The sequence below is a fragment of the Actinia tenebrosa genome, unplaced genomic scaffold (genome assembly GCF_029948245.1).
Source record: "Actinia tenebrosa isolate PJP-AT-01 unplaced genomic scaffold, QUT_ActTen_1.0 PGA_scaffold7__59_contigs__length_16204524, whole genome shotgun sequence".
Classification (NCBI taxonomy): Eukaryota; Metazoa; Cnidaria; class Anthozoa; order Actiniaria; family Actiniidae; genus Actinia; species Actinia tenebrosa.
This window is the reverse complement of record NW_028292584.1, coordinates 14,383,592-14,409,467: the sequence shown is the minus strand read 5'-3', so window position 1 is coordinate 14,409,467 and position 25,876 is coordinate 14,383,592. Positions and strand designations below refer to the sequence as shown.

Sequence of the window (25,876 nt, the reverse complement as noted above, 5' to 3'; positions counted from 1 at the left end):
ACTGAGTGGCAAACGAAATCTAACGGTTTATTATATTTTTATTGCTATCTTAAGCCTGGTTCACACGGTGTCATAATCATAATCATAATCGTAGTCGCAATTATAACGAACAGCGCGTGTGAACCGTAGCGTCATAACCATAAGCACAGGCGTAAGCACGATCATAAGGAATGGAAACGTTCCGATTCTCTTACGATTACGATTATGATTATGACCTTATTTCATACGTGTGAACCGTACAAACTGAGTCATAATTATAAGCCGGGTGAGACATGAACGTATATGTGGACAATTTGATCAGCGGATATACTGTGGAAAACCAACATTTTGAAAATTATTAAGCAATTCCGCTGTCCGGAGCACTCGCAGGCGGTTCGAAACTCACTACTGCGCATGTTTATTTTTCGTTCCTTATGATTACGATTATGATATGATGCCGTGTGAACCAGGCCTAAGCCTTGTTCACACTATCGTCGTAATCGTAATCAGAATCGTCATCGCAATCATAAGCATCGTAAGGTGCTTTGTAAGGCCTGGTTCACACGGCGTCATAATCATAATCGTAATCATAAGGAACGAAAAATAAAACCCCAGGATAAAGCTAACTCTTTACAATTTATGATTATCTTGAATCAAATAAAGCAAAGTGAAGATTTCTCTATGCACATGGATGCCAGATGATGATCGGTCTAGGCGCGCAAAGCATGATTTCCGTGATCGAAAAAGGATCAACCATTCCACCTTGCGACTACCTTTGAATACTAGATTTCGAAAGGTTTTTCGTTAACGTTTTCAAACTTGTACTTATTTTCCCTCTTACAATAATAGATAGCAGCCATCATGACTAAAACAATCGCTATCCCTATTGTAGCAAAGACCACCACTGAGATGTTTGGTTTCTCTGTTGTACGCTTGTCATCTGAAAACAGTCAAAAATATTTGTTCAATAATTTAAAAAAGCTAAAACATTTTTCCTAATTTGCATAAGCCAAAATACTTTTTACCAAGTCGTTTCGTTATTAATGGACCTTTTTACTAAAACTGTCACTATCTTTAACTGTGGGATGCCAAGAGACCAAACGTGGAAAAATCATAGAGTGGCGAGGGTACTTTTTAGAAATATTTACATAGCAACGCACAAAAAGTATGACCACATCTAATGTATTCGCATATTTCTATGCACTGGCTTTTTGCTGGAAAACCAGCTTCTTACAAGCCTTATTCGGTAAAAACCAGCCAGCTTCTCATCGAAATTTGTCGCTTTATGGTACAAAACTCCTAGCATAAAAGTTTGCGAATACATTAAATGTGGTAAAACGTTTGCACGTTGCGCTGTAGCGCTTTGGTGTACGTTCCTTTTACTTTCTTTTCTTAAGTCGTTCGTTTCTTAGCTTCTTATCTTTCTTTTCTTTAAATATAATTATTAATTTCCCACTGTATATTCTCATTACCTTTGCGAAGAACGGTGAGTTTCATGGAGTTGCTGTCTGACCTTTCGCTTTGCCTAGCAATACACTCATACTCTCCCGCGTCTTCAGTGTCAACGTTTTCGATAACGTAATGACAATGAAGTGTATCATTACAGAGGATTTGGTTGTTTCTCCGTATTTTTACAATTGGTGCAGGTTTTCCCTTAGCCTTGCATCCAATGATTGTTTTGTTGCCTTGTTGTACAACAAGGTTCGGGGTGAGCATAAATATTTTTGGCGATTCTGAAAAATAAAATAAAAACATAATGGACTGGTCAGTATTTATTTATCGACTAATAGGAGGATCGAATAATCATCCTGTGATCCCTCCAAAAAGCACAATATTCTATTTTATAATCCCACCCAGTTTGTTACCTGTCAACTATTTAGCAATTCATTATGTCAAAACGCGAAAGCCTCAAAGCAGTACTATTTAGCAATTAGTCCTCGAGTCCGAAATAGCAGATTTCTTTCCTAGTCGTAAAAACATGTGATGCACACAATCACCGATCCATTACTGACTCGGTATAGGATAATTATACAGTCAGTATGTTAATCACTACAAAATTAATTACTAATTACACTTGAACAAAAATCAATGTCAGTCCAATTTAGTGTCCATTTCAATGTATCAACATCATCGCGGGCTTAGCCTAGGAAGTATACTATATATAGTATTTACATGAAAACAATAAACTAAATTAAAATTTGCAGTAATCTATAAAATGGGTATGATACAAAAACAGAAAGAAAAAACAATTAAAGCTAAAATATACTAAAAGTTCTCAATTGAGTATATAGTACATGAAGCTAAGATGTATTATTATTATTATTATTATTATTATTATTATCATCATCATCATTATTGTTATTCTCATTTGTAAATTTTCTATTATTTCTTTTATTTTTGCTCAATTTGATCATATTCTATTCGTCCATCCTATCATTACGGACGCTCATTTTGTTAACTTATTTTCTTACCTCGCATACGTAGTTCGAAGAAGTTTATAAGTGGACTTCGGTACAACCCAACCAAAATATCGATTCCATATTTCTTGAAGTCCCTTGGTTTGAGGTGACGTATGGTAACAATAACTGAACAGTTTGCACACTCAGAGATGTTACCCTTATAGTACACTTTCTCGTCATATTCTGGCCTTGTTTTTAGTTTGTGGTGTGAATCCAAATACAGGATCTTAAGTTTGACGTATCCAGGAGGCGCCCACTCGCCAAATAGGAAATCTTTGATTTTGGTTCCTGATGGCGGTCTGGCCTCTATATGATAATCCCAAACCACTGTGATGTCCTTTCCTTCGTCCTCATAGAGTATTGATTCCGGAACGCGGAGGAAACGGGTCTCCTGAATGGCTGGAAACGAAATGAGTGGAAATGGAAATAAAGTCAGCGTGTTCAAAATTCTCCTTTTTTGCTGTCCACACTAATACAATAGGTGACTGTTTGCAAATGTCTCCATTTTTGATAACGTTTTCAAATGTGTGCGTTTTCAATCGTTTTGTGGACGAAAGGCCAAAAAAACAAAACGAATAAGAGTAGACGGGGCCTTAGTTTAGTGCTTGTATGACTAAATTGTTATTTTTTATGCTCGTGCCAAAAATGAAGAATTTAGAAAAATGAAAAGAAAGTGAAGGTAAAAATAAAAGATAAAAATAAATAAAACCAATTAAATCGTAACTTTATACAAATCAAAGTAATCACGTACAGGCAAAAGCCATAACTTATCTAATAAATGCAAATTTGGTCGTTTTGCATCCTATTCGAGTTTATATGAAGCTAGAATGGAGTTTCTAAGACAAAAATGCATACGTTATAAACCGTATAATTTGAATAGTGAAGTGCATTGCCGTGACCGCGCTTAGTGACTTTTCAAGCTGTATCATTGTTCGCGATCCAATCCGATGAATTTTAGATTTTAATAGGATAACCACATTCGCATTATAAAAGACTTATATGAAAAACTTATAATTGGATTCAATCCTGTTGTTTCTATCTTACGTTCTGACGGTTCCATTGTTCAATAAACTGTTGCCGGAAAGCCCCTCTTTGTCCCCAGACTCAGTCGAAGGGGGTTTTTATCCCTACTAGGATGCGCTGAGTCTTGGGGGGCAAACAGTCTTATTGTTCAATAAACGGATTACCATCGGCGGGCAGCAATTTCATATCAGATACCTTTACAGCATCTGCAGTTGTGATATTATATACTTATTTCAATAAAGTTAGTCACCAAAAACCTGGAAAGCTGAGATCACTAAGCATCATGGGAAACTTTTCATGACAACAAAGTACAGCCTTTTTGATACAAACTGCAGCTTGAGGATGCTCTCAGGAGAGGTGAGACTGTAACCTGGTAAAACTAGGTGTGCAAGTTCATCAACAGTTATCAAACGGCTGAAACATGTAAAATGTATCTACCCATCATCCTTGTCGGCCTCAGCTTTATAACTTTTCGGGTGACTAACTTTATTAATATAAGTATATATAGCTAGCAGGGGAGTGTAGATACGAGAGAACGTAGCGCGGAGCACCCAAAAAGTGCAAAGGGGAGCTTAGTTTGAACAATTTAGTGGATATCAGTGAAAAGTGTGGGAGTTATTTCTTCATTTAACGCTGAATGTGAATACAAAATAAGTTAACTTGCAATTGAAACCACTCCTTTCATTATTCAACCAAGTACGATGTTTTGATTGTCAGTATATAATTGTTCAATAAAAACACCCGCACTTGAAACAATAGAGGACTCATCAATAAGATTTTTTTTTTTTTTTTTCATAATTGTCGAGTCAATCACATGAAATATATCAAGACTATTATATATTATAATATTATTATATAATATCTATTATAAAATTTACACTAGATTCTACACTAGAATCTACTATCTACAATAGAATCAACTATCTACAATTGAATCTACTATATACACTCAAGAATCTACATCAGATTCTGCACTAGATTCTACACTAGATTCTACTATACACGGATTCTACACTAGATTCTACACTATAATCTACACACGGATTCTACGCTAGATTCTACACTAGATTCTACACTAGAATTATGGGTTCTATTGGAATCTGGTAAAGGCACATGGGAGCGCGTTATTTTATTGTCTATCGTCCGTCAACGTTTGTCTCGATGAGCGCACGTCGACAGAGGTGAGCAATCCTTTCCCAGGTCTGCCTAAATTTCAAGTTTGGAAATCTTCTAAAGTATATTTATCGCTTTAGTTAAATATTGTTTGTATCATTTTAGGAGCATTAGGCTCCTTTAGGTCACGAATGGACGAGCAAATTTTTCAACTAAACAAAACGTCGTATCATAGTTAACTATGATAGTATCAAGAAATGACCTATTTTTCGGTTGATTTCGAGCGAAACAATAGGTCGTTGGCACATGCAAGTAAAAATAGCGATATTTTGAGGAACGTTTTCCTCGTTTTCTCGATGAAAAAGCTACAATGTTCTCCCAGACAATTTTCCCTTGAGGTCTCTTCTACTTCATATGTGATTCTGTTTTGGTGATTAGCAGGTATAAGTTATGAAAATATGCTTTGTTTATTTACTTGATAGTTTATACGCGTGACAGAGTTAATTTCACAACCCGATGACATAAAAAAAGGCAAGGTATAAAATACAACAGTGTAAAGTACTACAATTTGGTTTAAATTCTAAGGAGATACTATCAATCCCACTATGGGGCTGTATTATCCTCCGAAAAGGCTCAATTATCCTCCGAAGAAGCTTACTTATCCTTCGAAGAGGCTCAATTATCGTCCGAAGAGGCTGATATTTTTTTTATCTGCATTTTTTAATCTGACGTCAGCCATTGGCCAAAAATCGGCCTAAAATTTCAATAACACCTACAAAACCTTTCGCTTTACCGTATAGAAATACCAAATGAAAGCTGTGATAAATAATATGGTTGAATTTGATGAAAACACGGCTTCTTTGTCCTAAACAAATATCTACACCGTACTATCGACCAAGTACAACTACGAGGTAGATTTAGCTGATTAATAGTCAGTTTCTTTCTGTGTAAACAGCAACCTAAAAGTTGAATAACACTTGAAAAGCCTTTCGTTTTATCGCTTAGAAAAGCGATATGAATGCCGTGATAAGTGAAATTGTTTAGGTTTTTAGCAAAATAAACTTTATTTACCTAAACTCGTGGAAAGACGTTAGCCAATTACGAGCTGCACGTCAAGCCAATTACGAGCTGCACGTCAAGCACGAGGTAGCGATCGCAAATCCACAGTAATCGGAAAGAAAGAATAATGCCGACATTTCTTCATTTGAGGGGTGATTGGTTCCGAAGTTTAGCGATTATCTACGAGACAGACTTCGGTAATCGGCTGACTGCTGATTGATTGTTTGAGTACTTTTTGGGCTTCCTGTGATGTTACACTCTTACTCACGGTCACACAACCGATTGCATAGTGGCTTCGCCTCTTCGAGGCAGTAGCCACAAGAATCGAAGTGTCATGAAAATCCATCGATTTTTAAGAAAACAGGAGGACAATATTGTGAAAAAAACACTGTTATAAATCGGCCCATAACGACAAACGCGACTCGAAAATAAATTTTCGAATACACCGTTTGTGATGCATGGAAAATATTTTGGCCTTCAATATTAGACTAGATCAATGACAACCGAGTCAAAGAAACCGATTCACATGAGTCAAATAATTCCAATAATCTTCTTAGTTTAGGCTACTAATAATAACAATCGATTCATGAAGGATTCCAGTAATTAATAACAACCGATTTATCTTCGTTCAGTACAATACCTGACAAACTGCTTGTCACCAAAATGAGAAGATTCAGAGCGCTGACCGCGTACGTCACGTTTTCCATCGTATAACACTCTAACGAATATTGTTTTCGGCCTTAAAATCGCTTGGACAGTACAGGATGAAAAGAATCGCGAAGATTTCTATGAGAATATATATGCATAATGACTCGAGGTTTCTTGGAAATCAATTATATACTCCTTAAATATTTTTTTCTTGGAACTCACTAACCGGAAAACAGTATTTTCAATTCTTAGAAAACCCGGAAATGTAGTTTTTCAGTCTATTTTTATTTCTTAGTTTCTTTAATAAATGTTAAAGTCCTGCAGAAAGATCTATATAGTGGTACAATATTATCAAGCATTGTAGACCGACAAGCGAAGTGTTGCTGACATGTAATATAAACACGGCCATGAAATTTCGGTTCAAAGAAGTTATATTTCAGCGTGATCGCAAGCAATCGGGCACCGAAGACTCTAAGTCGACTAAGGGATTAGATTATTATTAATGCAAAAGATACTTGTTTATGAAATGTTTTAAATCTCATGAACATGAAATACTTGAACGGCCTACTAGTTATAATATTCTACTTATTTTAGAATTCCAAATACGATCTTTTTGCATTCGAACGTAACAGAGCCTTGCGTTACTTCTTCTCAGTGTCACGATGGATACACAACCATATCGTTTACGTGTTTCAGCGTATATATTGATACGTACGTTTTTCCTTCCGTATTTTTAAATTGTAGAATCTAACACTATACTTATGTCTAGCTGATCGTTATAAATATTATTATAGCAGATCAGTACACTGAGCTGATCGGGATTTTTTTACAGAATAAATAATTAAAGATATTCTCATCATCATCATCATCATCATCATCATTTCATTATTATTATCATTAAAGTGTATATGATAAGGAAACATTTCATCGTTTAAAATGTATAGTTTGTTAGTAATAATAAATATATCGTAATAAAATTTGTTTCAAAAGCTTATTTCTTGAGATATTTGAGAAAATTAAGCCCAATTTATCACGTCATTTTGTTGACACGTACTCTAGATTTGGTAGTAATGTACTAAAGATAAATTGTAATTCTCATAAAATACTGTAACAACAAAAGGCATATTCTATTCAGCTTCATTCGATAGCTTACATAGTACTCTTTAAATGTTGGGAAACTGCTTTGCAAAGCAATACCTCCTCCCCCTCCATGGTAGAGGCAACAATTGCACACCCTCCCTCCTTTCACATTTCAATATTTACTTGAGTAAGCGTATTCCTTGTGGTGGATAGAATGGATAGAATTGATTAGAAATTACAAAAAGAAGGGATCATAAAAACTCTAAACTATATTAAGTTGTCGATACAGAAAAATACGTCTTGATCCTTTAAACTTTCTGAAAAGATTCATTTTCCTTCAATGAGACAGGAAGAAAATTCCTAGTAAATTCAAAACTATTTTTGTAATGATACTGTTTTTGTTCTAACTGATTCGTCATCGGCTTCGGTAATTAATTCGGTAAAAAAATATATATATAGAATAGAGTAGAGTAGAGTAGAGTAGAGTAGAGTAGAGTAGAGTAGAGTAGAGTAGAGTAGAGTAGAGTAGAGTAGAGTAGAGTAGAGTAGAGTAGAGTAGAGTAGAGTAGAGTAGAGTAGAGTAGAGTAGAGTAGAATAGAATAGAATATATGTTATAATCTTATTTTGTGGTGGCAAATCTCACCCAGGAGGGATTCATACATAATGGCTGGGAATCCACTACAGCGTGTGCCAATCACAGTGGTCCCTCACATATTAACATTAATTTAAAACGGTTCGTTTGAAACAAAGCTATTTTGTCCTCTTCTTTTTTCTTTTTTTTCTTTTTTTTCTTTTGTCCTTTTTCTCTTGATGATCCTTATTATTGACAGTTAATAGCAGCATGATGGGGCGCTCTGCAATCCTCGGACAGTGTTACATTTTATACAGATGGTTTTCCATGTCCGAGGATCTTCCTGGTCATAGACGAGGTGCAGAGCGCGACGATAGTAGTCTACAAGAGATTTCTTGTAGATGGAAAGAGAAACATTCTTATTTCTTAGATTTTCCGGTAGGGCGTTCTACGTCCTGCATACTCTAATGAAGAAAGAGCGTTTTTTACGTGGTCGTTCTGCATCGATTCTGAGTGAATGTCACTGCTCTGTTGTTGCTTGATGCGGCCCTTGTTCTGCCTGTATCCCTTGTTGACGGTAGCACATCATTCTCTATGTCCACCAATCCATTAATCGCTTTAACATATTTGTCATAGCTAAGAATAGTTCACTCCCGAAATGCACAGATAGTTTTATATAATGGCATACGAACACTACTAGTTATGAAATTTTTGTCTATATATCGTAATTACAGAGTTACGATCCAAGAAGGGCTTCTTTAACATACTAAGATTTGCTAATATTTTCTTTTAATATTATATATATGCGACAGGATTCTATCAGAGAGAACACCGCCAAGATACTTTGTCTCGTGCGTTTGTTTGAGCGCTGAATCATTAACAGACAAATGCACTTATCATTTTCAAAAGACGAAATTATTTGCATCGAACCAATCATTTATAATAAACTCTGAATTGAGGACGTTTAATTTTTAGTTTGGATGGATGGTTGGAATGACTATTATAGGGAATAAAATAAGAGTAACCTTGATCATTGATGATCAGCGTCAACTATATTTTTCTCGTTTGTTTTTAGCAAGGTTAATTCAAGACAGTGATTTTTCAAGAAACTGTTGAACATTACATGGGCGCTTTGAGATACAAATTTTATCTTCTCCTGAGAGATATTCTCAAAAGATAAAATTCGTATCTCCGTGCGCCCATATAATATCCTCTATATCTCCACCCCCACCCCCTTCCCCAGTTGACGAGTGAGCCATACATATACATTACTGATATTTGGAAAATTGATCATCCGAAGTACTAGAAGTTTTGTCGTTTCCAAGAAAAGCAGCGCTTCCAAGAAATCGAACATTTTCACGCCCATATTTTTTCAGTTTCAGGGACTATACATCAGTTTTATCTTGATTCCAGGCTTAAAATAAGTATACGTATATTAGTTATTTAGTAAATAGAGCACAAATCTGAATTTATCACATATGACAGCACAAGATCATCGAAATAGTTTTACGTAGAATATAAGATTGAGCCATTTACTGATCCAATGAATTCCAAGACGCCTTTCCGGCCATCAATCTATCAATTCCTCATCTTTTTATCTTTACTCTTGCAAACCAACTATGCAGGTAAGTTTAAGATATCCTGATTTCTTTCATGTCTTATTTACCCTTAATTTTTAAGTTTTGATATGATCGAATACCGTGGTAGGGGATGCTGATTGAATCTCGCAGGTGGCTTTGGTATCAGCGTTGGTTAAAAAAAATGTGTTCTTTAATTACTATCTTCCCATTCCCAATAGTATTAACTAATAGTACTAACAGTATACTAAATTAGACCCTGAATTAGTGACATGGAATTTCCTTATTTCCTCTTTCCCAATCGCCTTCTTTTAAACATTAGGTTATATATTTAATTATATTTCAAGTGACAGAATAAATATCAATCATGATCACTAAGCATAAAAAAGATAACTTACACTGTAATTGCCTGTGTACATAATATTGGTTTTTATAGTTAATGTCTAAAGAATTTTGAATTTATTTAAAATCAGCCGTGAGAGAAATCGAGCTTTAGCCAAAACGAAAGGCAAAGTTTTCACCTTTGTATTTCACTTTTTGATTGATTGTTTGATTGAATAGAATGAAAAGAGACCACGACCGCGGTTAGGTGGAGGGGGGGGGGGGGGGGGGGGGGAGGGCTGGCGGGCCTTTAGCTGTACCACCCTGACGGGATGTTATGTTGTCATTGGATGGAAAGATATGGATATGAGTGGAGGGATTTAAGCTTCTTTTAATTCTTCTTTCATTTATTACTATTCCCATTGTAGGTAATCTTTGGATAGATAGTCCAAATCAGCGTATGTTTGCAAGAGAGGGGTCAGACATAAGTCTAACGTGGAGATATAAGCTGTCACTAAACAGGAAGCCAATGGAGATTCTCTTTGGCACGTGGGAGGATCCTGGTTATATAAAGACCAAATTACTTATAGCTAAGCCTTCTGAATCTCAACATTATGTCCAAGTGAGTCCGCCATATTGTTCTTGTTTATCTGTTGTGTTGTGTCGTCTGATCAGTGTTTCTGTAGGATATTTCAGAATTTAGTCTTCAATACTTTGCTTGTTTCATTATTTGAGGGTACACTACAATTCACTCATGAATTTGTATCTATTTTTACTATTTATTCCTTTATGACATAAATTAGGTTACCAAAGGAAGAATTAAGTTTGAAGGCAACTTGTCAAGCAATGGAACAGCAATCATAACTATGCATAACGTAACTCTACAAGATAACAAAGAATTTGGGTTTGAGATTTTTATTGGACTTTGTTGCTCTCCATTAAGGGACTATTTCTCATTAGTAGTTTACAGTAAGTTATTTTTTACATATTTTAGTAGCATTAACCCTAAAAGTATAATTCCTAGGGAATTCGAAGGATCCAACGAATTGAATCGTGCTACCTGAGATTAGTGTGTACTATAAATAGTAGAGGGAGACAAGGCGCTGGGTCAAGATCACGTGATGGTACGGTTTCAAGTTTGCTGGGTATCCTAACCAGCCCTGAGTCTACTAACTATGCTGTAGATGCTTTCACATCTTATCGTGTAGCCTGCTTTAATTAAAAAACTAACTTTAACACATGTATTTAATTTATTTACCGATTTATCTTTGTTAGCTAATGCAAATTACGAAATTTAATCCATCAACAGCACTTCCTCCAAATCCAGTTATTTTGCAAAACAACATTACCAATGGTTCTTTGTATTTATTATGGCAACCACCAAAACAGCAAGTGCTGCGTTATCCAATCACACAGTACACAATATGGATCAGGAAAAACCATTCACTGTGGAGAACACTAAATACCTCTTCGACAAAGCACATTGTACAACTGTGGGGAGTGGGGGCATATGATTTCGGAGTCACTGCTTGGAATCGCTGGGGTCAGAGTATGCTAAAAGTAAATCATACTGCAACTGTTTTAGCAGACGTCACTCCAACCACTGCTGTTGTAGATACATCCACGCGCACAGAGAAAGTACGAAATATTGTCACAGGTGAGTTAAGTGTTGCAAGAGGAACATGGATCCATTAGAACATGTCAATATCCCCATCAATATCGCAGACTTGAGAAGGTTCAAAAATAGTTCATCTTTAGTAAAAAGGAACAATCTTCACTTTGAAGTTTCGTGCACTCAAACTTCATTCACCTGCTGCTTCTCAGATATATTAATTATGGTTACAATAAATATCGGTCAACTTTGTTGTTGTCGATGTTGCTAAATCGTCCATTTTGGGATAAAAGATTCCTGTTGTTTCAAAGTTGGCCCGGCTTCTTAACTGATTTCATCATACAATCAACTGTACATTATTAAGACCGGCTGCAATGATTATTTCGAACTAGGAAGTCATCTACCTAGTTAGAATTTTGTTATGTCCTAGGGCTTTTCTGACCAACAATGACATCATTTCTTATTACGTTTTTCTTAAAGTGCAACCAGCTTCATCAGCAGCTACTACAGTAGTCACAGTACAAGGTGGTGCTCGTGATCCCAGTAGGAGTCCCCCGAGGAACTATACATTGCCAAAATTTATGATATACATTATAATTTCAACTGCTGTTGCTTTTGTCTTCGCCTTTTCAATTTGTCTTGCCATCGTGCTAGTCTATAACAAATCCAAAACAAAAGGTTTGTGCCAAATATCATATTTATTTATTTCAAGAAGATTATAGAATATTTATTCATTTCAAGAAGATGTACGGGGCTAGTGCTAAGGAACTTTTATACATCTTTTAAGTAAAATCTTAAGATCTGCTTGCATTGTTTGTATATATTTTTTCTCCTTAACTTTGTTACGCCCATTTCCTAGACAAATGTACCCTGCATTATGTTATTGACAATATTTAATCATATTACCAATTATTTTATATTTAGAAGTTAATTCGTACTTGTTCTCAATATATCTTTTGTTTTTTATAGGAAAATATTATGAAAGAAAGGCCAGGTAAAGTCTGTTGTAGCGCTATAGCCTGGCTTTGCATTCATGGCTTTGGGATTTGTTAATTTATATCAAATAGCTGAAAGTTGACCTTTTCCTTTGCAGGAAAGATGACGAGTCAGTAGACGATGTCGTCATTGATTCAGTTAAGGTAAAACAGCAGTACCTCATGGATGTAGCAACCGGGAGTTGAAACGCTCTTGTGAATAAACTGTTCCAAGAGAGAATTTCAAAATGGGAAAGCACGGCGCAGGTTTTAGACGGAGAGATCGATTCTTATATAATTTTCAACTTTTATGTTTAGGAAGACCAAGACTCGAACAACTTCATTGTTTTAAATGAGGAAATCGATAACGAAAGAGAACACTTCAAAATGTTTCCCTGTACTCTTCATAAAAGCACTCGGGTATTTCCCATGCAGACATTTGGACTTCAATTGCATAATGCTAGAGCTCATTCTGTGTCGACTCATTGTCAATCGAATAGTTCTAATAAACAGTCAACGGTTTCTAAAGACGTTGATGTTATTTGTTTTGGTGATGAAGGCAATGTACATCAATACCAGCACATCGATGGGGAAGAGGCTCCGGAACTTCCACCACGAAGTCTTCCAATGGCAAAGAGAACTAGGAGTTCTTGTAAAATGAATAAAAGAAAACAAAGCCTGTGTCTCGTAGGTAGCAGCAAGACGGACGTCTTAGAAGAGAAAATAAGAGCCAAAGGCCCGGGCAATGGAAAACGCAGAAAGGATTCTTATAATAGAGAAAGTGTTTTGTCATGGTCAAAAAGCAGTTCCGAGTGCACAGACCTTACGGCACCGAACAACTTAAAGCGAATCGTATCATCAGAAAACAAAATGTCAGGTGACAACAAAGGCGTTTTGGAATCTAGTTATCCATACCGCAAACCCAGCAAGATCAAGAAAGAATATTTATTCACTAGGCAATTAGAAAGTCAAAGGCATGACTGCCCTGTCTATGACAATAACGAAGACAATAGAGAAGGAGAATATACATGCATGTATTCAAACTTGGAAAATCCGAAAACCGATTGGGAAGTGTGCCCAAAGGATATAAAGTTATTCCGTAGAATTGGGGCTGGATCGTTTGGTCAGGTTTGGAAGGGATCGCTTAAGGGAAAAGCAGTTGCTGTGAAATTACTGAATGGTAAAGAAACTATTCTGAATTTTTTCTACTGATATATATGCAATAAAAGAATAACGAGCTAAATACGCAACCAATTGAACCATCAAACGACCAACCTATCTATCAACTAATCAACACACAGACAGACAGCAGGCAGGCATACAAACACATAATTAAGCAAGGAAACGGGAGTGAAAAAAGTGAAAGGATAAATGAAAGAACAAGAGAGCAAATGAATAAGTCAAGCATGATCAATATCAATGCAATGACACCCATGGTAATTAAGTAAGAGACTGCTAGTCTTTCCAACAACTTAACGGGGTCATAACTATCCTTCACTAGGAATCGAATTCATTTTTGCAATTCGAAAATGAGAAGAGAACGTAGCTACAAGATCTATTAAAATATACATTTTCCTCATCTACAGAAAAGGCATCTCCCTCAGACAAGCAAGACTTATTATCCGAACTTGAGGTGATGAAGACTTTAAAACCACACCCAAATGTCGTAAGACTCAAAGGTTGCTTAAGTAAGGGAACAGTCACCTGTAATGACAAAACGTTCAGTAAGTATCCAACCCGAACAAATAGTTGATAATATAGATTTAGAAGAAAACTAGACCGGCAAAACTAGTTTGAGCTTCTAGTTTGAGGGTGATTATTGTCTAATTGTTTTTTCAAAAACCACAGAACCTCCCCTCGTGTTCCTCGAGCTGGTTACGTATGGAGACCTTCTGGGTTACCTGCGAAAAAGTCGAGGTGAAGACGACACCTATTACGTCAATAAAGGCTTGAAGAACCCTAAGAAAGTAGATCCTCAGCATCTTTTTAGTTTTGCCCTCGACGTAGCAAAAGGGATGGCTTTTCTAGCAGAGAACAAGGTAACCTGGCGTGGCTAGTCCAATGAACCTCATACATTTAGCCCCTTTGTATGCTTTGAGAGATACGTCTAGCTATTGATTGTTTCGTAGATTGTCCATCGGGATCTTGCTGCAAGGAACGTTTTAATTGGTGACAGACTGAGGTGCAAAATTACTGATTTTGGCATGGCAAGAGCACTTAGTGATGACGACATATATACAAAAAGATCGAACGTGAGTACTGATAAAATGCTACAGTTATGGTTTGCCTTACGGCATCTATTTTCGCACGCAATGTTTCCGCAAGAAAAGAGATTTTTATTATTTATTAAGAGAAATTTATTCATTTATTCATTCTTTCGTTCGTTCGTTCGTCTGTTCGTTCGTTCGTTTGTTTGTTTGTTTATTTATTTTCATTCGTTTATGGTACCTATTTCAAAAAGGTTCAAGGTCCTGTAGTACACCAGGAAACGTTTAGCGATATATAGGTACAAAATCGTACGACCACGTTTTCTTTCGATGTACATTGAATTGTGTAAAGGAAAACGAAAACAAAAAAGAAACATTTACATCGTGGGAGATTACATTAAAAGTATGTGCTATATATATTGGTCTTTTTACTTGTACTTTTAGGGCTTGTTTCCTGTAAAATGGATGGCTCTTGAATCTCTATTGTACCAAAAGTACACAACATACAGCGATGTGTGAGTAAAACGATTGATTATTAAAATATATCATTTATATCAGATGCCGTACTTTAGGATACACTGAGAGTGACTACGGTGACGACAGCATTCTCCACAAAACACATTTCCCCACAAAACACATATCAGTATACTGTATATAATGCATAATTTAGAATGCGCTAACATGTGGCGAAGGTTACTGGTTTCGCACGCCTAAATTGGCCGAAAAAGAGTGGGGTGCCAAAGCGTTTTACAACAAAACACATAGCAATGTAATACATAATCTATAATGCGGATAAGGATCAATAAGTTCAATGTCAACTAACAGCACCTTATGCATACTAAAGACACCGGTCTTTTTGGTCTTTGTTGATTTAAAGTTAAAATGAAGCGTAATGATACTTTTAGTATTTTTCTTCTTTTTTAGCTGGAGCTATGGAATAGTTTTGTACGAAATATTTACATTAGGTAAACGGTTTTAATTTCATTATTAAAACTCTAATGATTTGATTTAATTTTGACAAAGAAGACTATTAATGACATGCATGTATGTGATCTTGATCATTGCAGGTGGTCAGCCATACTCTGGAATGGCTGGAATAGAAGTCATAGAAATGGTCAAAGGTGGAAAACGACTACCAAAGCCTCCACACGTTTATACCAAACTGTGAGTACCTTTCTTGGCTGCTACGTTCAATAGACCCTTTTCGAGTTCCAAATTACCGCTGTGTTTCTTGATTACAGACTCATTTGATCAGGCTAAGCCTGGATTTTGTAAAGAATATTCCGGTGTTCCAGGCAAGGTCCGTCGAGTTTCAAAGTGTTCGTATTGTTTAAGTTGTGCATTCTTTACTTTACTGTTGGTATTTGCGAGTAATTAGACACTGATTCGAGGCTTAGCCTGAGCAAATGAGTCTGTAATCAAGAAACACAGCGGTAATTTGGAACCCGAAAAGGGTCTATACTGGAACCATACAGGTGCAAAAATGGATTCACGGTTTTGTTTATAGAATCTTAGTAGTAACGTATGTCTATGTATAGGGTCACGATAATTTATGCATGTATTATATATTCATATATTCCTGTTCCCATAGCAAATCACCGGAAACGGAAACGAATGGGGTGACGGATCGCCCAAGGGGAGACGGGAACGGGTGACGTAACGGGTGACGTAAGTGGGGGGATTTGATATTTTTTCTTCTTTATTTTATTTTATTTGAAAAAGTATGAGGTCCCGCGAGCGGGGGTCGAACCAGCAACCTTCGGAACTATAGTCCGACGCTCTACGCGTTGAGCTACCGCGAGCACTTACTTAGGGAGGTGTTTTAAAAAGGTAGTCAAGACGTGGGTTTGAGGTTAACGGTTTTTAATAGGAGGGGTATTCATGACATTTACATGTACAGGTGTTACATGAGCAAACGCAGGTATGACCCTTAGAGGTCATCCATCGGTCACGACTTTCTTTGATGTATTTCTTGCGTTGTTCCCTGCGCTCTTCTACTTTGCGCTTTTCTTCCTTTTGCTCGTACGTGCGGAGGGCATCTTTGGAAACCTTGATCTTCCATTGGGCGTACGCTTCGATGAGGCTGGGATCGCCAGAGTGAATGTGGGGTCCTTGAGGAGGATTTACCATGGCAAAGGTATAGGTATTCCAGGCGGGGAGAAAGCTTATACGTCGTAGGATGCCATGATTGGTGACGAGGACTTTGCCAATGCCTCGAGCAAGGTCGTTGGCTATTTCCTTGGGAGTATCGGGGCTGTGGATGAGGTAGCGCTTGTGGGTTTCAGAATGAACGAACCACTTGGCGCTTTCCTCTTCTTCGAGGGTGGGTCTGGGTTTTGCTTTGGAGAGGTCGCTCCCACGAACTTTGATGAGACTGGCCTTGACTTGGTCGTCGACGGTGGGGGCAGGCTTGGCTTCTTTGGAGACCTTAGCTGAGGATTGAGCCTAAGAAGGTAAGGAATGAAAAAAGAAGTTTTTTTTTAAAAAAAAAAAGAAAAGCTCCCCTGCGAGGAGTTGAACCTCGATCTTCAGCCAGCTAGGCCAGTATCATACCATTAGACCACCGGGGCTGCTATGAAATAGAAGGGTGAAGTTAAGGTAGTCTAGGGTAGTGATCCGGAAGGAATTAGCATATGAACTCGAGTCATAGGTGTGTTGAAAGGTTTTTATTGGCCAAATGAAAAAGCAGTACATAAATTTAACAAACGAAATGTTTTTTAGTTAATTAGATAAGTCGTGTCGTCGGACGCGTTTGCCATTACGAAGAGTTTGGAAAGGTGTGGTACAGTTTCTACATTGGGGGAACCATCCAGGGAGGTAAGCGAGACATGCATCACAGCGTTTGTAGCGGAGGACGTAACGAGCTAGGCCAGGGAGAGGACTGAGGTCGAGCGAGGTCAGGTAGCGACGCATGTGGGACTGGTAGTCGAGGGAGAACTTGACGTGGTTGAGAGGAGTGTGGGGCGGATGGATTCGTTGATGAAGTCGGACGAGACGGAGTCGTTGTTTGTGGAGGAGGATGACGTGGAAGGTGTTGGTTTGAAATTCTTGGATGCACAAGCGACTGGCCCACTGGACGGCCGCGGCGTCCCGAGTGTGACGAATGAACGTTTTAAATAAGGTGTCTAAGCGAGTGACGCAGATTTGGTGTGGAGGTCCAGGGAGGGAGGAACAAGGACACGGCATGGGATAGTGATGACGGTGTTGATCCATGTAGCGAACGAGACAGAGGGAATGACAGGCTTGGACGGGGACGTGACGAGGTGGCGGAGGCATGTACCCTCGAAGAGCGAATTGACGGCAGTTGAAGACGTGGTATTGACCCGTGTAATCGATGGTCCCTTCTTGACCCGAATAAGGGATGGGCTTGTGGCAGAGCAAGCACGGTGGAGGTTTGATGGTGTTGTGAAAATTGACGTGAGCGATGGGACGGATGTGGATGAGGTCGTGGACGTGACGCAAGAAGAGGAGCATGATGCGAGCCATGGTGGGCTGAGCCATTTCCCAGACGGGGTCGCCGTTATACACTTGAGAGAAGTGACCTTCGAGGTAGTTGACGAACAAGGAGCCGGGCCATTGAGGCAGCGCGTGAGGGGTACGACAGTAAGGACAGGTGTAGTTGAAGCCCGTGCTGAGGATCCACTGCATGAGGCACTCGGTGTGTATGGGTTGGGCACAGCAGGAGGTCGTGTTGGTGTCGGAGTAAAGTGTTTCGGTCGGAAGGTGTCGTTGAAGCGGATGATCGGGAAGAGACGAGTAACACACGCAGCACTGTTGAGGAGCAAAGAGTAGTTTCAAACGTGAACGAGGGGAGCAGTATTGGCAAAGGCCTTCGTCAGGGTGAACGCGTCAGTAGGTCTGTATGGGAAGAGTGAGGTATTAATGATTGCACCAGCCACAGCTGCAGGGGCTGGAGTTCTTTTTCTTGTTGAAGATGGATAAGAAGTCGAGGAACAATTGGAAGGTGGGACATGCATCCAGAGCGTCGGCCACGTCAGTGATGAGGTGTGAAGGAGTGCGTTTTTGGAAGTCAGGAGGGAAGAAGAACCGTTTGTTGTCCACTTCGGAGTCCTTGACCGCTTCGTTGCATTGGAGGCAGTCAGGATCTTGAGCCTCTTGACACGTACATATCAGATGAGAGGGGTCGTCTGGGGTGTCGGGGCGTGTAGTAGAGGCCTTCTAATGAGGGAAAAGGACAACGTGGAAATGCTTTTAGGAAGGAGGCTTTGGTAGCGCGTAATGTTTTTTTGGTGCTAACCCCCATGATGTAGATGCTGGGATCGTTGTTGTTGTCCGTGTGGAAGTAGGGGGCCACGTAGACGTAGACGGACGTGTGGGCATTGAAGTGCGGGAGGGAAAGGTCGCGATTGAGGCCATCGACCAAGGGTAGGTAAGTAAAGATGATGTTGCTGTCGTCCTGGTACTCTCTCCACATGGCCGAAGCGAATAAGTAGTGGTTGATGGTGCCCGAGGTGGAGATTTGGACGCGGATGAATCCTGAGGGCGGGTATTCGCGGGCCTCGTGGGCGATGAGTAGGTAGCGTAGGGGTGTGGAAGGTGTTTGCGTGAACTAGAAGTTGTGGAGACGCGTATAGGTAGAAGTGAGGACGATGGGGCCGTAGGCATTGGGGGTACGGTGGTGGCAGCTGTAATCTTGGGCATCTTCGAGGGCGATGGTGGTGGAGGGGATGATGGCAAAGGGTTGCGCTTGGTGGTCGATGTCGTCTTGTGGAGGGGTGTCGTCGTCGTCGTCGTCCTCGTCAGAGTCGAGAGGCAAGAGTTCCAGGGTAGTGAGGAAGGGCGGATCGGTGATGATGGGTCGGGCCCTGCACATGGGACACTGAGTGTTTTGACGAGTACGCCATTGGTCGAGGCAGTCGTAGTGAAATTGGTGTTTGCAACAAAGGGTCATGACGGTGTTGGGGCAGTTGAGGGGTACGTTGGAGAGGCAAATGGCGCAGGTGACGGCAGCGGCCTGAAGAAAACACAAAGTGAAGTTCACAAGGTAAAGGCAAGGGTATCGAGCCAGAACATGCCGGTGACAAAGTCCCCTCCTTCGAGTTCGAGGAATCTTTCGATGTCGACGCCGGCGACTCTGAGTTTGCTTTTGAGGCATCGTTCATAGCATTGCAGTTGGTGAAGGAGAGGGTGGGTATCGCTGCTGAGTTGGGTATGAAGTAACCGGAGTTTTTTGTCGTAGAGGAGGTCGTGAAGGTTGTCGAGCAGTTGGGTAAGGACTAGGGTTCTTCCAATGTGTTTGCGTAGGACGTTTGTGGCGGTGGTAGCGATTGCGGTCTGAAAGAATAGAGGTCCTTTAGGTTGTGTCTGGAGGAGCGAGGCCTAGTTTAAGGATGCTGCAGGAATGAAGTTGCTTTTGAAGGAGTTCGTGGATGCCTTTCAAGTCGCCTCGAAAGAGTTTCCACTTTTTTTCGAATGCGGTGACTAGTCGTTCTTGGCGACGGAAGAAGAGGTAGATGTCGCGGATGTCTTGTTTGTTTTGTTTGTAGCCGTTAGAGATGAAGTCGATGACGCGACGAAGCGCTTCCTAGGGGTGGGCAAGAGCATGTGAAACATTGGAGCATAGGTATGGTAAGGTTTTCTGTAGGTTTCGTCATAGTACTGTTCGTAGCACGAACGGGGCAAGCGAAACATGACGCAGTTGTGAATGACGTAGTTGTAATCGTCTCGGTCGGCCACCCCGTCGGGGAATTGTTCGGGCGTGATGTAATCAGGACCCACGCATAAGTTTTGGGTGCAATGAGGACACATGATGCTAAAGTGGGTACGCTTCATTTCCAAGTAGTGCAGGACGCAGGCGCCATGAAGGGGATGATTGCAGCAGGGTGTCATGACGAAGGGTTCTGAAGTATTGCATTCGCAAGGCAAGATACAAATGGTACATACCAGGGTTTCGTCCTGACTGGCCTCGGCTTCAGGCTCATCATCCTGATTGTCTTCTTGTTCCACATTCTCCCGCTTACGTTTAGGAGCAGAAGGACCTGCTTCTTCTTCGGCATTGGATTCATTATCCGAATCATGATTGTTGATGTAGGCATTACGGGCGTTAACCACCACGGGATCATCGGAATCATAGGGATCGTCAATGTTGGATCGATTAAACTGAGGCATCGGTGCAGGGACGCCGGCCTCGGTAGGCAATGGTGGTGGTGGCGTTCCTGGAGGAGTAGGCGCAGTTTGGTCTACTTGATTGTCTTCTGGATGGGGGATGACCATGCGGCGGTTGGATCTCTTGGGAGGCATGATGAAGGACGGCGTTGGCTAAGTAAAGTAACTAAGGACTAGGTACCTAGGTATACGATTTGGTGATGGGGTACGAAAAATGAGGTCGAATATATAGGGGTAGGGAGGGGAGGGTAGGGGGTCCCCCCACCCCCCCTAGGTGGGGTCTATATAGAGGACCAGGATCTGGGGTTTCCATAGGTTTTGCATAGTGAATCACCAGTAAAGCCAACGTAGGATACGAAGATACCAGTGTGGTAAGTACGATGAAGCGTTACGTGTGGGCGTGGCTTAGGCATGAGCTTATGTTTTACTTTTTAAACACTGCAGTACTCCTCAGTATGAAAATGACAAAGAGATGCGACCGAAAGCAAAGAATGAGTAAGAGAATAAAGAATACCATTTATCAAGCCTTGGATGCAGTGCGACAAGATGATTATAGCAATCAAGACATGTTATCAAGCACGCAATACATTCTAGTTCGAAGAACATTTTTTAATGTAGTGGAGTTGTTAAAGACTAGAGGCATTGAAGAGTTAGATAAATTTGATGTACTATTGCTAAAACAATATGTAACCGAATACGTGAATAAATACGGGTACACCGTTGAATCTTAACTTGGTGTCTTTTGCTTTTGTTGTTTCTGAAGGAAGGCTTTGCGAAGGCATTATCCAAACATTATAAGGAAGGCACCGCCCCCGACCCTCAGTTTTTGCAAGAGGCGAAGGAATACGTCAAGGCGGTACACGGCCTAGCCAATACGCTAGCGGGATGGATTGATGCTATCGAAAAGCATCAGGAGCGGAAGAGGAGGTTGGCGTTCGTGTTAGCGCGCCGAGCCAGGGAACGGGCCCGAGTGAAGCAGGCATTGGTGGATCCAGAACGAGGGCGTACGAAGGTGTATGTCATAGAGGAGTACGGTGTGGGCAATCGTTTAGTGTTTTCTCACCATGGCATCAGGCAGGAGCACCAGGAGCTCGTCTCTGATTAAGAGTTGTGCGCGCTCGGTGTTTGCGGTGAACGTGCCCATGAGAACGCGGGTCATTTCGTATCGGATCGAGACGAGGTCCAGTTTGGAACAGGCCGGTCGCCAACGTAGGCCGTACGTGGGTCACGACGACGATGACGATGACGGCGACGACGAGGACTTGGACGAGGGAGGAGAAGAAGGAGAGGACGAATGGGGGGTGCGATGGGTGGAACGTTTGTTTGATCAAGTCATGGAACGCATTGCCGGCGAGGAAGGATTGACGGCTCGGGATCAAGTAGGCATGACCCTGTACGGTGGGGACTTGGACTACCCGGTGTCGTTGGCCATACGTCCGTACCACACGCCTCGATTTCAAAGGCTGATGTTGACCAACGCCATCGAAATGATTCAACAGTCCAAGAGGGAATGGATGCTGGGTCGATCGTTGGACATTACGGTGACGGTGGTCAAAGACGTGAAGGGACGAGGACGGGTGTGTACGACGACCATCATGACGCCCGAACTGTTGCGAGATCGCTTGGAAAGGGGAGTGCTACGCAGGCCGCCGGCGGCGGTGGGATCGAAGGTAGCAGAACACGTGATTCAGATCTTGGCGTGGCGAAGCGTGAGAACGAGGGACGAGGTGAGGCAAGAGTTGGAGGTGCAGCACGAATGGACGTGGGAAGAAATATTAACGCGTTGGTGCGTCGTGCACCCTACCACGAACGTCTTGGTCCTTTGCCAAAAGGGAGGCCCGGGAGCGCATCACGAGGTCATCTGGAAGAGCACGTACAGCAGCGAAACGGAGGGATGGGTGATGTGGCTGGACGAAGGAGCCCCCGCGATGCTGGACGTCGTGTCGCCCGATGCGTTGTATGGGGAGGCCAGGGTCTTGCACCATCGGTTGTGCTTGAAGTGCGGCATGACGTATCGGCATCAAAGAACGCATGCCTGCAGCGAAAAGAAGGCCTTAACCAAGTACCAGTTGGGCAAGAAGAGGCCGCACTATAAGACCACGGAAGAAGTGAAGCGGCGTAAGGTCTCGCGGGTCTTCGACGAGGAGCACGAGAATTGCCTGGGTAGGGCCTTGTACCGGGCGCTGAAGGGGATGGGATCGGAAGTGACGGTGGAAGGAGGGCACGAGAAGTCTTTACGAGATTGGTACTGCGAGATGGGCATGGAGGACACCTGGGATCGAGCGTGCGGGTTGGACGACGTGAAGCGGTGGTGTGCGAGCATCAACGAGGGCTACGCGACGGATGAGGAACACGGTTTCGAGTTGTGTGTGTACGACGAGAAGAACCGGTACGTGGTAGCCTCGTTTGGGAGCCGCACGGGAAAGAACGACGGCACGTTGACCCCCATTTACTTGAACTGGATGGACGAGCACTTCACGTGGATCGAGTCGATGGCGGGGTGGTTGGGACGGGTGTACTTCTGCACGCAATGCAATAAGGGGTACAGCAATAAAGAGAGACACAAGTGCGTCCGTTCTTGCTTACGGTGTGGGGAAGAGAGGAACGACCACTACGTCAAGTATTCTAACGAACGCATCACGTGCGACGCCTGTCGCGTCGGGTTTTGGTCCGGCGTGTGTTACCGTTCGCACCTGATGCGACGTCACAAGGGATCGTTGGCCTATACCACCTGTGAACGACGGTACGTGTGTCGGGAGTGTAAGACCCCCGTGGATCGGTTGCGCTACGACCAAAAGACGAAGGTGTGGTACATGGTCGACGATCACGTCTGTTACGAATACGATTGCTTGGTGTGCCGGGAGAAGAAAGTAAAGCGAGGAGAACACTTGTGCTACGTCAAGGGCGTGAGCAGCGATCCTACGGAAACGCGACCCAAGAAGAACGAAAAGCGTAAGTTTTTTCTGGCGTTCTTTGACTTCGAGACTCGGTGCCTGGAGGAACGCCACGTGGTCAACAAGGTGGTAGTGCTGCTGACGTGCCACGAGTGTGCTTCTCACGTGGAAGAGTACCGGACGCGAGGATGCGCAGGAACGTGCGGCCGACGACGGATGTTCGTGTTTGACGATGCCGCGGCCTTCATGGATTGGTTGTTGGGCCCCAAGCGCGACGTGCATGCCTTGTACACGTTCATGGCCCACAACCTCAAGGGGTACGACTCGTACCCTATCCTGGAGGAGTGCGTCAAGCGAGGCATCAAGCCCAAGTGCGTATACCAAGGGAGTAAGGTCATCACCATGACGCTGGAAGGGATCGCGTTTAAAGATTCGGTGTGCTTTATTCCCATGGCCTTACGCAAGTTCCCGGCCACCTTCGGAACCTCGGGAGGCGACAAGGGTCACTTTCCTCACTTCTTTAACACGTTGGAGAATACGCAGTACGAGGGCCCTTTCCCCGCTCCCGAGTATTACGGCGTGGACGACATGGACGTCCGCGAGAAGGAGACGTTCATGGCGTGGTGGCACGAGCAGGAGGGCAAGACGTTCGTGATGAAAGAGGAAATCGAGAAGTATTGCATCCAAGACGTCATGGTGATGGCCCGAGGATGTCTCGAGTTTCGGGAGCTTTACGTCGACAAGTTCGACGTGGACCCCTTTGCGGAGTGCGTCACCATTGCCTCGACCTGCCTGACGGTCTTCAAGAGGAACTTTTTGGAATCGGAAGTGATGGGCGTCGTGCCGCCGTTGGGGTATCGCCAGCGGGACATCCAATCGGTCCAAGCCCTGGAGTGGTTGCACTCGTTGGGGTTGCCCGAACTGCGTTGGGCCGGAAGTACGCAGGGCGAGGTGACCTTGCAAGGGAGCAAAGTGGACGGGTACGATCGGCGAACCAACACCGTCTACCAATTCCACGGGTGTTTCTACCACGGGTGCGAAGTGTGCTTCAAGCGAGGTCAAGTTCATGCTCATCTGGGCGTGACCATGGGCGATCTGTGCGACAAGACGCGGGAGAGAACGTTGGAACTGCGTGCTGCGGGACATCACGTGGTAGAAATGTGGAGTCACGTATGGGATGCGGAACGCGAGTATCACGTGTTTCCCGAGTGGATTAAGAACCTGGACCCCATACAGCCTCGCGAAGCGTTGATGGGAGGACGCACCAACGCCGTGGGACTCTACGCCTACTGCGAGGGGGAAGTTCAAGTCGACGAGTCGGACGACGAGGCCATGGCCTTGATGTTGTGCTCGGACCCCGTGCATCGCATACGGTACGTGGACGTGGTGTCGCTGTACCCTACGGTGATGTGGGAGGAAGAGTACCCCATAGGCCACCCCACGGTGTACTTGGGCGAAGACTTGGACTTAGACCCCGAAGAGATTGCGGATTGTATTCTGGACGAAGAGTGGTTCGGCTTGGTCAAGTGCGACGTCGACCCTCCCCGCGGATTGTTCTTCCCCGTGCTTCCGCGCATCGTCGACCACAAGCTGATGTTCACGTTGTGCGCGGCCTGCTGCGACGAAAAGGACGTGGACGAGGACGGAGAGTGCACGCACACTCTAGAAGAGCGGCGCTTGCGTCACGGCGTGTGGACGACCCCCGAGTTGAAGGAAGCGCTGAATCAGGGGTACGACGTGGCGCAGGTGCACGAAGTGTGGCACTACCCCGAACGCAGCAACGACTTGTTTCGATCGTACATTCGTGAAAATCTGAAAAAATGAAGATGGAAGCCTCGGGGTGGCCGTCCGATGTGCGACACGGAAGAGCAAGAAGCGGGACTTCGTGCGGTCCGTGAAGGCCAGGCAGGGCATCGATCTTCAGTATGACAACGGTCGTCAAAATCCGGGGCTGCGCTCGGTGGCCATTGAACCTCAATTCGTTGTGGGGCAAGTTCTGGACGACATCCGTTTCGCGGCAAGGTCGAGTACGTCACGGGCCTTGCCGCTTCTTCTAACTGCTGCACGCGATCGGTCCACTTGAAGACGGGGGTGCTTCTGCTGACGGGCGACATGGTAAAAGTCAACTACGACGAGTATGGCAACCGCTAGTCCACGGCGTGCACCCCCAACGGCACGGTCGTCATTCCAAGGTTCGTGACGGCCTGGGGCCCGTTTTGCGGTTGTACGACA

The 25,876-nt window shown here is 42.6% G+C and overlaps 2 protein-coding genes across 2 annotated transcripts; one reads left to right on the top strand and one right to left on the bottom strand.

The window, feature by feature from the left end:
* Positions 1 to 20: 20 nt before the first annotated feature.
* Positions 21 to 6,449, bottom strand: LOC116286570 (uncharacterized). Its single transcript, XM_031693127.2, has 4 exons — positions 6,274 to 6,449; positions 2,451 to 2,837; positions 1,452 to 1,712; positions 21 to 919 (listed from the first exon to the last, which is right to left on the bottom strand). The coding sequence occupies exons 1-4, from the start codon at positions 6,338 to 6,340 to the stop codon at positions 762 to 764; spliced, it is 873 nt and encodes a 290-aa protein (XP_031548987.2). The 5' UTR covers positions 6,341 to 6,449; the 3' UTR covers positions 21 to 761.
* Positions 6,450 to 9,244: 2,795 nt separating this feature from the next.
* On the top strand, positions 9,245 to 21,481 carry LOC116286573 (uncharacterized). Its single transcript, XM_089040301.1, has 15 exons — positions 9,245 to 9,558; positions 10,260 to 10,453; positions 10,635 to 10,800; positions 11,141 to 11,488; positions 11,924 to 12,121; positions 12,413 to 12,437; positions 12,537 to 12,582; positions 12,736 to 13,597; positions 14,004 to 14,141; positions 14,266 to 14,456; positions 14,547 to 14,669; positions 15,069 to 15,139; positions 15,549 to 15,589; positions 15,692 to 15,788; positions 21,195 to 21,481. The coding sequence occupies exons 1-15, from the start codon at positions 9,477 to 9,479 to the stop codon at positions 21,247 to 21,249; spliced, it is 2,637 nt and encodes an 878-aa protein (XP_088896427.1). The 5' UTR covers positions 9,245 to 9,476; the 3' UTR covers positions 21,250 to 21,481.
* The last annotated feature ends 4,395 nt before the right edge of the window (positions 21,482 to 25,876 follow it).

Coding starts and splice junctions, on each gene's coding strand:
- LOC116286570 (XM_031693127.2), bottom strand. CDS start 6,340: ATGGAAAACGTGACGTACGCGGTCAGCGCTCTGAATCTTCTCATTTTG. Junction 2,838..6,273: donor GGTGACAAGCAGTTTGTCAG/GTATTGTACTGA, acceptor TTTCGTTTCCAG/CCATTCAGGAGACCCGTTTC. Junction 1,713..2,450: donor CTTCGAACTACGTATGCGAG/GTAAGAAAATAA, acceptor TTTATTTTTCAG/AATCGCCAAAAATATTTATG.
- LOC116286573 (XM_089040301.1), top strand. CDS start 9,477: ATGAATTCCAAGACGCCTTTCCGGCCATCAATCTATCAATTCCTCATC. Junction 15,590..15,691: donor GTACGAAATATTTACATTAG/GTAAACGGTTTT, acceptor TGATCATTGCAG/GTGGTCAGCCATACTCTGGA. Junction 15,789..21,194: donor CCACACGTTTATACCAAACT/GTGAGTACCTTT, acceptor TAAACACTGCAG/TACTCCTCAGTATGAAAATG.